Source organism: Felis catus, chromosome B4 (genome assembly GCF_018350175.1).
Source record: "Felis catus isolate Fca126 chromosome B4, F.catus_Fca126_mat1.0, whole genome shotgun sequence".
Taxonomy (NCBI): Eukaryota; Metazoa; Chordata; class Mammalia; order Carnivora; family Felidae; genus Felis; species Felis catus.
Genome location: NC_058374.1, coordinates 126410663 through 126422934, shown reverse-complemented (window position 1 = coordinate 126422934; position 12272 = coordinate 126410663). Strand labels below are relative to the sequence as shown.

At 37.1% G+C, this 12272-nt stretch overlaps 1 protein-coding gene across 12 annotated transcripts in view; it reads right to left on the bottom strand.

Moving 5' to 3' along the window:
• RIC8B (RIC8 guanine nucleotide exchange factor B) overlaps positions 1-12272 on the bottom strand; it is a 102932-nt gene that overhangs the window by 21680 nt on the left and 68980 nt on the right. For all 12 annotated transcript variants that reach the window (XM_045062269.1, XM_045062267.1, XM_023257402.2 and 9 more), the window contains exons 7-8: positions 12086-12230; positions 1190-1334 (exon numbers count right to left, since the gene is read on the bottom strand). In XM_045062269.1, coding sequence (XP_044918204.1) covers positions 1190-1334; positions 12086-12230 — 290 coding nt within the window. The remainder of the gene's footprint in view (positions 1-1189; positions 1335-12085; positions 12231-12272) is intronic.

Here is a 12272-nt window from a genome sequence, read left to right as displayed (position 1 = left end):
ATCTAAATGGTAGCAGTCTTAAGAATGTATTGGTTAGAGTCACTGCTAGTTTTATTTTTCCCTGAAGCCTTTTCTTTCTAGGATATACTCTACAAGATCCTGCTGCTGAGACTGAAAGCACTAGAAATATTAAAAGTAATAATGCTACCTACTCAGGCCTGATTTGCCAAGGAATATAGGCCATATATGTCTTGTCTGATTAGGAAATGATCTTTGCTGTTACCTTCTGATAACCTACTACTTTCATGTTAACAGGGCACAGTCTATCCTTTAAAAAAAAAAAAAGCCTAATTTTGCAGATAATGATTTTCTATCCTTTATCAACTACCACATGATCCCCATTACACTCTAGAAACCATCAGCAGGAAACCTAACATGTCAACATCATCGATAATGCCAAAAGGGATGGATACACCCTTTTAATATTCATTAATGGAAACCAGAAAATTGAGCTCAAGTAACTCCTAATAAGTGGAACTAAGAAATTTACCTGGGATGGGGTTAAATGGGGGAAAAAAAGGATGCAGAGGAAACAGAAGGAAGTAGAGGTGGTTTGTTTTGGGATAAGAGAATTAGTGTCTTTGATTTCTAAGCACTGATTCAGGAAAGACATGATAGTCTCTGGTTTGCCTAGTCAAAGCAATAATACATCTGTCAAAAGATGATTAAGTGTTTGATAAAACTTTACTGTGGAGCTACACTTCCTTCTTTTTGTTAGTAATGTACCATTTTATTGATTCATAATGGCTTTTTTGCAAGAGGGAAGATCAGAATTTATGAAACCTATGTTTAGATTTCTGAGAAAGACTGATCCATCAAATAACCAGCTCAAATCCTTGGTCTTGGTTGTACCTTATACAATCCCAACCTACGGAAAGGAAAGCAAAAAGTAGCCAATAATACTTTTTAAGTATATGATGGTAAATGTCTAAAAATACCATCTCTCCAAATTCTTAGGAGAGGATAATGAGCATGCAGAACATTTCTTGCAATATTATCTTTCCTTAATCATTTGAAGTCACTCTCTAAGCTACTAGCTATGAAATTGTCTCTAAAAACACTATTAAATGGAAAGCTTCCAAATCCACAAAAGAAAGGAAACACTTGCAAAATGAAAGACAAAGGAAGTGAAAGGTAAATAACCAAATCAAAGGCACAGGCATAGGTGAAAAGAAACTTGATACTATACTTTGGTTTTGCATTTTTGTATTCTTCAGTGTCTGTGTCCTCGTCCTCTGAGTACCAATTATCTCCTCTTCCTCCAGCCAAGAGGCCCCTGGCCGCCAACAGTCCTGCAGCATTCCCATAGCCAGTGTATTTCAGCAGGCTATCCACTGCAAAAACAGAACAGGTTTTTAGACAGGAATCCTTGGGTCTTGGGTGCTCACTGTCATTACTATTTACCAGTACAAGGAAGTTGGAGATCTATACGGCAGTAAATCTTAAAATTGAGAGATTTTCAAAGTGTGTTAGTGGTTATACTAAACTACCCATAAATTCTCTTGCATGCTCTGAGGACCAAAAGTCTTTTTTCAGGTATCAGAAATTCAAGTGGAGCTGTTTGGAATATACTTTGTGGCAGGAGTGGGGCTTCTGTGACCACAGGGCCATTAGCAAGAGTGGTGTTTTAATTTTCTGGTCACAAATCTTACGTCTTTATCCGGTTTTGGAGAAACGATGACTAGAAACTGGAGTTAATGAAACCCAGATTGGAATTTTACCAATTCAGTCATTATCTAAAATCTTTCTTATACCCTTTATAGGAATTGTCGGCAATAATGAAACTTAGGGATATTTGCAAATAAGATAGGCTAAGTTACTACTTTTTCAAAAAAGTCAGCAATAATACATAAGCACATGAGACCCACCAAGAAGGTAGGCCCAGGAGTTAGACTGGCTGGATTTTAGTAATGGCTCTACCACTTACTAGTTGGTTGACTTGGGTAAGTTATTTTACAGCTCTGTATCCCACTTCTTCTAATCTCAAGAATTGGAATAATATCTACTTCACAGGTTAATACATGCAAAGTGCTTAGAAAAGTATCTGGCACAAAGTAAATGCTCTTTCTTTTTCCCTGGGAATATTAGGTAAAATGAGAATTTTAGACTTATCTTAGTCAACAACAACAACAGCAGCAACAGCTCAGTGAACCATCTGATGCAGGGCAGTATTACCCTGTTATCAGTGCAAGGTGATATCTCTAAGACAAGTAGACACATAAAACTTTTGCAGGGGAACCCTGAACTGTAGGATTTTTTTTTTCTTGGAAACTAAGCAATCATTAGCAGCTTTATTGAAAAGTACTTTCCTTTCATCAGGTACAGTTTCAAGGTGAGCACCAAAATATTCAATCTATCAGTCTAAAAATAAAAATTTTATTTAAGGCTTTCAATAAAATGTCATTCTAAAGACAACTGTAGGAAACAAACCAAACACTATCTTATTCATGTATAAGGCTTTAGTGAAACCTACATCTGAAATACTATTATAATTCAGACCACTTACTCAAAAAAGACAAAATAAAGCTGAGAAGATTCAGAGGGCAATTAAAATGACTTTGGGACCTGAAAGGGGCAGTGGATAGGCAAAAAGGTGGGTAAGGAAAGGGGACATACATATATGATCAGAGATGAAATCATTAAAGGCATGGATAGGATGAATAATCCAGGGTAGAGTTGTTCATTAACTTTTCAAATACTTGAACTAGAGGGTACCTTTCTTGACACTGAAAATAGGCAGTCTGGGGACAAATAAAAGGAAGTCCTACATTCAAAGGATATAGCAACCTGGTGAAATTTGTGTGAAAGGAGACATGGATTAATAATATAAGTAGATTAAAGTTTGCATGATTCTCTTTCAACCATTTTCTACATTAAAACCTATTGGTGGGGCGCCTGGGTGGCGCAGTCAGTTAAGCGTCCAACTTCAGCCAGGTCACGATCTCGCGGTCCGTGAGTTCGAGCCCTGCGTCAGGCTCTGGGCTGATGGCTCAGAGCCTGGAGCCTGTTTCCGATTCTGTGTCTCCCTCTCTCTCTGCCCCTCCCCCATTCATGCTCTGTCTCTCTCTGTCCCAAAAATAAATAAACGTTGAAAAAAAAAATTTATAAAACCTATTGATAACTATTGTCTCCTTGGTAATAATTCTCAATGGGTGCTAGATAGAATCATACTGGAATTCAGTGAGGGATCACGGTGGTTTAATTTGAAAGCCCTTGGAATAAATCTGAATATGCTCCCTTTGCTGATAGGGCCTCTGCAAGACTGGAATGGTTTGGATAAATTAATGAATTCTTAATGGACTTTTAGGGATGTATACAGGTGTTCTTAATATTCACAGAGGTCAGACATTAATGACAGGGTCGGACACAAAGTCAGAGAGGCAAAGAATCATATATCTGAATCCACATGGCACTGATACTCTCATTGTGTTTTTGATAAGCCTTACTTTTTAACCAATAAAGGTGTTTGGTAGTTCCAGAAAAAATACTGACTGAAATTGTGGAAGTCTAAATTGAGAAATGAATATAATTTAAAAAATAACAATAAAAAAGACACAAAATGTAAGTAACCACCTACAATGGCTAAACATTAAAATAGTTTAAGAATGCAGAGTTTATGAAAAGCCAAAATAGGTTAAAAAGTAACCTGAACACTAAATAATCTGCTATCTTAAGCAGAAAATCTTCCTGGAAGTTAGTTAATAGTAAGAAATCCCTAGCACTTTTATGAAAATAATGCTTACTGTTCATTCACTGGAACAAACATGTATCAACTCTGTGACAGTTTGGGTTACAAAGGCTATTTAAAGACTTGCTTTGCCTTTAAAACAGATAAGGCTATAGCCAATAGTTTCAGAATCAAATGAACTTTTGTTAATAGGATAAAATATTTTAAAAATAGGGGTTGGGGAAGGGAGATGACAAATGGACTACAAAATTTTCACAGTGAGAAATATTTTCTTTGTGAAGTTCTGATTGACATCATTTCATGGAATGTTTTATAACTACTTTTTAGCTATTTTCAAATAACACTGTAAAATATCCTATTCAATACTGGGAAAGTAGTAAAAAGAAAACAGACTGAACTTGGATGTTAAAGTGAGCTGTGGAGCACCTGGGTGGCTCAGTTGGTTAAGCAACTGGTTCTTGACTTTGGCTCAGGTCAATCTGATTTCACAGTTCAGTTCATGAGTTCGAGCCCTGCATTGGACTCTCTGCTATCAGAGCAGAGCCAGCTTCACGTCCTATGTCTCCCCCTCTCTCTGTCCCTTCCCTGCTTGCACTCTGGCTCTCAAAAATAAACATTTTAAAAAATAAAGTGAGCTGCTAAGGCAAAGAAAAGGTTTTCTGGGTGGCCCTTAAATAAAAAAACAAAGAAAGAAACAACATAAAAATTTATTTAGGGGTACCTGGGTGGCTTTGTCGGTTGAGCGTCTGACTCTTGATTTCAGCTCAGGTCATGATCTCATGGTTCATAAATTTAATCCCTGAGTTGGGCTCTGTGCTGACAGTGTGGAGCCTGCTTGGGATTCTCTCTCTGCCTCTCTCTCTGCCCCTGCCCCACTCGTACCTTGTCTGTCTGTGTCTCTCTCTCTCAAAATAAACAAACGGTGCACCTGGGTGGCTCAGTCGGTTGAGCGTCTGACTTCGGCTTAGGTCATGATCTCGCAGTTCGTGAGTTCAAGCCCTGCGTTGGGCTCTGTGCTGACAGCTCAGAGCCTGGAGCCTGCTTTGGATTCTGTGTCTCCCTCTCTCTACCCCTTCTCTGCTCATGCTCTGTCTCTCTCTCTGTCTCTCAAAGATGAATAAATGTTAAAAAAAAAAAAAATTAAAAAAAAAATAAACATTAAAAAAAGTACTTGTTTTTTTTTGTCCTAGTAATTAACCATACAGTTAGGTAAAACAGCTGCAGAAATGGGACAAATCAACAGTCAGAAAGTTGCAAAAAATATTTCACCACTATTTTATCAAGATGCTAGAGGTACTATGAACAGAGGAAAGCAACCACAGTAGCATACTGCAGTCAGAACTGCACTGGTGGTAATGGTATTGCAGCTTATGCAAACGTGGGTTTTATCACACTCTGTCATGAAAACAAAAAGAGGTTTTGCTCTTTACCAAGGAGAAAGAATGGCAGAGCCAGATTCTACCTAGAGACCAATCCCCTTTCTCTGTTATATAGAGAAGGCTTTATAATCCTTTTCCTTCCAAATACTGCAACTTTTAGAAATCTTATACTAATAGCTTCCTCTAACTAGTCTCCCTATTTTCAATCTCATGTCCCTCTAATTCCTTGTTCCATACAGCTGCCTCATAGATCTGTGTAAAGCAAAAATTTGTTATCACCTTCCTGTATAAAACCTCTAAGATCTGCTTCATTTTCTGGCCCCTGCCTTCTTTTCCCAAACTCATCTCCTATTATTCCTGCACATCATGGATTCTTCACATCTTGAACTAGTCTCTTTCCTATACATACCAAGGCTGTTTCCCATTTCTCTGCAAAGACTTTCTCTGACCATCTCCACATAACCAATCATTCCCTTTTTCAAGCTGCCACAGTACCGGGCACATTCCTCTCTTATAGTATACTGAAATTATTCCTTTACATGAAGAAATCCATAAGATTGTATATTCACTACACTACATTCAGATAGCAGAAATGTTTGCTCTTTTATTATTATCTCTAAGGTACTTTGTTAAAACTGGAGATCCAAAAATGAAGACAACATGATCTCTGACCTAAGGAAACTCAATGGCTAGAATGCAAGTTCAACAAATTAAGAGTTAGAATATAGCAGATGTCAAAAGTACTAAAAATGGGTGTAAGTAAAAATGGTACAAGGAGGACAATGATTAACTCTGCCTCCATGATCAGACAAGTCTTCACAGAGATGATACTTAAGCTGATCTTCAAGGATAAATAAAGCTTGCCATGCAAATGAAGACATTGCATGTAAAAGGAACAGCATTTGCCAAGTCATGGAGATAATGCCAAGAAATGGTACAGTATGATCAGGCGAGAACAAAAAATATAGCATGAGTAAGCAAAAAGTATAAAGTAGTAGTAAATTTATAATTAGTAGTAAATTTAGAACTTAGAAGCACAAAAGGCAGGCCATGGAGGCATCTAAGAAAATTTGGATTTTACCAGGTGACAGGGAGTCACTGAAAGTTTTACAAGGTGGTAGTGATGAGATTATATTTGTATTTTAGAAGAATCTTTTTGCTAACCACATGGAAGACAGACTGAAGAAAACCTGACCAGAAAGGAGGGATATGACTTATTAATAGTTTATATTAAGAGATACACTGAATTGGGAATCCCCAGCAAATTGGCTGAAGCAGAAGCCAAGTAGAGGATAAGATCACTCAGGGGACAATGTAAAATGAGAACAGGGGTCAGGAGAGAACTCTAGGGAACACTGGCAGTTCAATGTGGGCAAAGACAGTTGTTAACTATGATTGAAAATAAAGGTCAGAGGAAATCTAGGAATGTATGGTAGCACAGAGATAGAGTGGCCAATAGTGTCAATTACAATGATAGATGCAGTAAAATGAAGGCTAAAAAATATCCACTACTTTTGAAAATTAGTTACCTTGTGAGCTTACTAAGAGCACTTTCAGAGGAATCTGGGAGGTAGGGAAAGGCAGTGGAAAGCCTAATTTGCAGCAAGTTGAAGCCTGAGTGGTAGTTAGGATACTAAGAGGAAAAACAAGATTAGTCACTCAAGAGGCTAAGATATAAAGGACTGTAATGTCGAGATGTGTACAGGTTGAGGAAAACACATAGAGACAGTTAAAAACAACAACAACAACAGCAACAGCAACAACAAGACAGGAAGAGAAAAGATCAGAAAAGGGAGACTTCAGCTACCAGCTAAACAGACACCTACCTATTCCTCAGAGACTCAAATAAAGGAGATGAAAGTTTCCAGTTGTGAGGCTATGTGCTGAGGGTGTTTAAGCCTTATTTATCTTTGTAATTCAGCTCCTACCACAGTGCCTAGCACACACTGGTAATTAATGAATGTGTTAACAGGGGGAGGATTGTATTACAAATTGTTTTCTTTAATTAAAACACATAAGGCCTCTCTTTAGGACCCCTGGACAAAGTACACAATTGCCAGAGCTGGTAACGTAAGTTTAGATTTGGCTCAACAAGTTGGTGGGCATGAGCACAAGTTAACCTGTGGGCCACTGTCAGTTGGGGATATAGTCTAGCCTGGCACAGATGGGTATTGATAACCCTTGGATGACTCTTTCTGTGCCAAGGCTGCCATGAAATTTTGCCCTTTGTATCTTGTCCCATTTCAATCCTCCTTCTTAATTTAGTTTCTGTGTTCCTAACCCAATTTGCTGCCTGCTGTTTCCACTTAGTGGTCTGACTTTTAAGACTTCATCATGATACCTTCACTTCAAACTTAGCTGAATGTCCTTAAGAGGAAAGTTCAACATTGATGAATTATCTGAAATTTATCTCATTTTAGTATAGTTTGCATCCAAACCCAATCCAAATTCCAAAATCTGATGACTTACAAGTTGGATGTGGACTACAAATTTTTTCTTTTGGCTAGATAGTTTAAAAAAAAATTTTTTTTTAACATTTATAATAATTATTTTTGAGATAGAGACAGAGCATGAGTGGGGGAAGGGCAGAGAGAGAGGGAGACACAGAATCCAAAGCAGGGTCCAGGCTCCGAGCTGTCAGCATAGAGCCTGATGTGGGGCTCAAACTCATGAACTGTGAGGTCATGACCTGAGCCGAAGTCAGACGTTTAACCGACTGAGCCCCCCAGGAGCCCCTAGATGGTTTTAAATTATAATTAGTGGATAGCATTTAAAAACTGGGAGATTTTATGTAAAAATCCAGAATCCTGGCTTCTCTTGAAAAATCTAGAAGACTGGGTAACATTGCCATATGTTCCTTCATGATAACAACCAGTTGGAGCTAAGTAGCAGCAATATCTTCTCTCCAATCTCGCACAATCTTCTTGTTCCCCTACTCCCAACCCACCATCTTCCCACCAATGAGTTAAGTGTCAGTTTTCATTCACCTTATGTCCAGTCCATTTTTATTACCAGCCTGGCACTTGAAGGCATGTGAGTTTGTAACCCTTGATAAGAAAGTAAGTGATATGAGAACAGAAACCTTGTTTATCTTTATACTTCTGCATTCCCTGGCTATAGCTCAAAAATTACGAGTAAATGGTTAAATGGGTAAAGTTTTATTCCAAAAGAATGTATCTACTAAACTTAAAATCAGATTGGAAGGAAAAGCAGATGAGCATACATAGAATTGCTAAAGGTCAAGTGAAACTGATATACTTTTGCTAATATGGGTTGGCTTTGGGCTCAGAGTTAGGACTATAAAACCTCAAATGTAGGGTTCAAGAGGGAACAAAGCTAATACTTTCAAATGAAAAACACTGAACAAATTCATATATAAATGCATATGCCATATTTGCTATGACACTAACTCTTAGTAAGGTGATTATATTTAGATATGTAATATAATTTATGAAGATCTGTAATTATAGAAGAAATAAGCTTTAGTTTTCCTCTTTAAAATTAAAAAAAAATTTTTTTTAAGGTTTATTCATTTTTCAGAGAGTGAAAGAGAGAGAGAGACAGAGCATGAGCTGGGGAGGGGCAGAGAGAGAAGGAGACACAAAATCTGAAATAGGCTCCAGGCTCCAAGCTGTCAGCACAGAGCCTGACGTGGGGCCCGAACTCATGGATGGCGAGATCATGACCTGAGCTGAAGTCGGAGGCCTAACTGACTGAGCCACCCAGGCACCCTAAATTTTTTTAAAAAATACAAGAAATGCATGCTCACTGTAGAAAAATTACAAAATACACAGAACTAAAAAAAGTCACCAGCCATCCTACTACTCAAAGGTAACAATGGATAAGATGTTATATGTATTTTGATAAACCTCTTTTGATGGATACATAGGTATGATTTAGATTTATGTATACATACATAATTATACTTTACAAAAACAGCTCATTTCTTATCTTGGAAAAATTGATTCAATTCAGCTTACATGTGCAAGGCACTATACGAGTCACTTAATCCTAAAATGCTTTATCAATCTTTTCTCAAAGTCATGAAAGAACTGAATTATTTAAAAGAGCATTTGTGATAACAGCTGAAGATAATTACTCTAAGTAAAGAAATGTGGCAGAATGGAAAGAGGACTCAAATTTGGGCTTTAGCCCTTAGCAACTGTACAACCTTGAGTAAATTACTGAAACACTCTCAAGTTTCAGGTTAATTCATTTATGATACTGGAATAATAATATTTAAATTATAGGGTCCTTATGAGAATTAAATGAGATTATGGATGAGACTAGGATGTTTGGAACATGATACCCCAATATATAATAGCTGTTTATTATTATTGTTATATTGATAAAATTATGTTGCTAATATGCCATCTTAACAGGAGCTGAAGTGGTTGAATCAGTTAGAAATAAAGTTTAAGAATTCAGTGGGTACAACTCAGTAGCAAAATCTCTAAATAATTTTATTTAAAAAATGGGCAAAGGGGCCCTGGGTGGCTCAGTCAGTTAAGCATCTGATTCTTGGGTTTGGCTCAGGTCATGATCTCATGGTCTGTGGGATCAAGCCCTGTATTGGGCTCTGTGTCAACAGCATGGAGCCTGCTTGGCATTCTCTCTCTCCCTTGCTCTGTCCTTCTCCCACTTGCACCCTGTCTCTATCTCTTTCATAATAAAAATAAACTTAAAAATAAATCCTGCTTAAACAAAAATGGGCAAAAAACCTGAAAAATGTCATATGAATGGCCAACAGGTCTTTTTGTGAAAAGATGCTCAACTTAACTAATCATTAGGAAAATGCAAATCAAAACCACGAGAGATCACTGCACACCTATTAGGATGACTTTTATCAAAAGAATAAGAGATGAAAAAAAAAAGAGAGATGATAAATGTTGGCAAGGATGTGGCAAAAAGGGAACCCCTGCACACCATTGGTGGGAATATAAATTGGTCCAGCTACTAAGGAAAACAGTATGGAGTTTACTCAAAAAATTAAAAACAGCAGTTTTTATGATCCAGCAGTCCAACTCTTTGGTATATATCAGAAGCAAACAAAATTACTATCCCCAAGAGCTGTCTACACTCCCATGTTCACTGCAGCATTATTCACAATAGCCAAGATACAAAAACAAGCCAAATGTCCAATGACAGATGAATGGATAAGGGAGAGGTGGTACACACACACACACACACACACACACACACACACACACACACACGTAATTATGTAAATATATACATTTCAGCCATGACAAAGAATAAAATCCTGCTATTTGTGACAACAAGGATGAACCTAGAGAACATTATGCTAAGTGAATAAGCCAGAGAAAGACAAATACCATATGATTTCACTTACATGTAGAATCTTAAAAAAAGAAAAAAAAATAAAACTCCTAGAAGGAAAGAGTAGAATGGTGGTTAGGGACAGGAGAAATGAAATTAACTATAGTTAATAGTATTGTGTTGTACACTTGAAATTTGCTAAAAGAATACGTCTTAAACATTCTCACCACACACACACAAAGGAACCATGCAGGCAGCAGACATACATAAGTAATTAATTGTGTTAATCACATCACAATACACACACACACACCCCAAATCATGGTGTATATTATACTTTAAATATATACAATTTCACTTGTCAATTATACCTCAATATAGCTGGGTAAAAAAACAAAAGAGAATTGAACTTAATATTTTGGGAGAAGTGAGTGAAGTTTTCTACCTCCAAATTATGTTTCACAAAACTGAGGTACTTTAAAAAAGTGGAATATAAAATCTGCTTAGATAGAATTTTTGTACTACTACATTTTTAAATTTTAATTAAAAAAATTTTTTTTTAAATTCTTATTTTAAGTAGGCTCCACACCCAATGTGGGGCTTGAACTCATGATCTTAAGAACAAGAGTCTCATGCTATACCTACTGAGCCAGCCAGGTGCCCCAATATACATATAAAACTAGGAGCTGAAGAAAGAAATAGGTAAAAATATCTGGATAACTTAAAGTTCCTTGTTTGAAGAACTTGATTTTGCAGGGCAAATAACCCATATAATTTTAGGAAATATTTAAAATTGTTAGATGTATCTCAGAAGACAATCACTTTATATATGCTTATAAAATGGTGTTTATTACATTGTAGTATAGTTACTTTCAAGTTTCTCTCTACTGGGGCACCTGGCTGGCTCAGTCCATTGAGTGACTCTTGATTTCGGCTCAGGTCATGATCCCTGTGTCGTGGGATCAAGCCCTGCGTTGGGCTAAGTGCTAAGCTTGGAGCCTGCTTGGGATTCTCTCCATTCCTCTCCCCCTTCCTCCTGCTCGCTCGCTTAAAAAATAAAAAAATTAAAATTAAAAAAATTAAAATTTCTCTCTACCTCTATCTTATCCTTATCTCAAGGGTAAGGGGTATATCTTAGGCATTTTTGTACTTTCCATCTTCCATTTTATAATTCCATAGTATATGTAGCTCACATTGAATAATTATTTATTAAATAACCTAGGGAAGAAACCAAGACTCCAACAGTTTTAATTCCAAGAGGAATTACAAAAGGGAACTAACCCAGGGCTTTGCCTGGTTATCCAAACAGTAGCACCCTGGCTCAGCTGGTAGAGCATGCAACTCTTGGTCTCTCAGGGTTGTGAGTTCAAGCCCCATGTTGGGTGAGGAGATTACTTAAAAAAATAAAATCTAAAAAAAAAAAGCCAAAATAGTAGCACCTGAATTACTTAAGCAGATTTTCCATAATGGCTCCAGGTCCTCACTCATCAAGATTAAGAAGTCTGGGTTAAGAATACAGAAGGCAAAGTTTAATGTGTGTTTGTACATCTTAATGACTTCAGAAGCATACAGAAAAAATTTTAAATTATTAATTTTTAATATCTCCTCAGGCCCTCTAATAGAACAGATAGGAGTAAGCTCTGAAAAGAGTGGAATGAGACGGCCACTACTAACAGAAAGATTTCTTAAGTTCCCTTGGAAAAATAAAAATGTAGAGAGCAAAGAGAGTTTAACCTACCTCTCTCTTTGCAAAGGACAAAAAGGAATTCAGCAGCAATCTGCTTGACTCCAAGGTCAACATGTGTCATGAGGCGCACCAGCTTATTTCTCACAGTTGAGCCAACTTCAGGACGATTTGTCACATCCCTCAATGGTGGTAAAACCTAATGGCAGAAATGCAAAACCATCATCAGTTGTGGGTACTA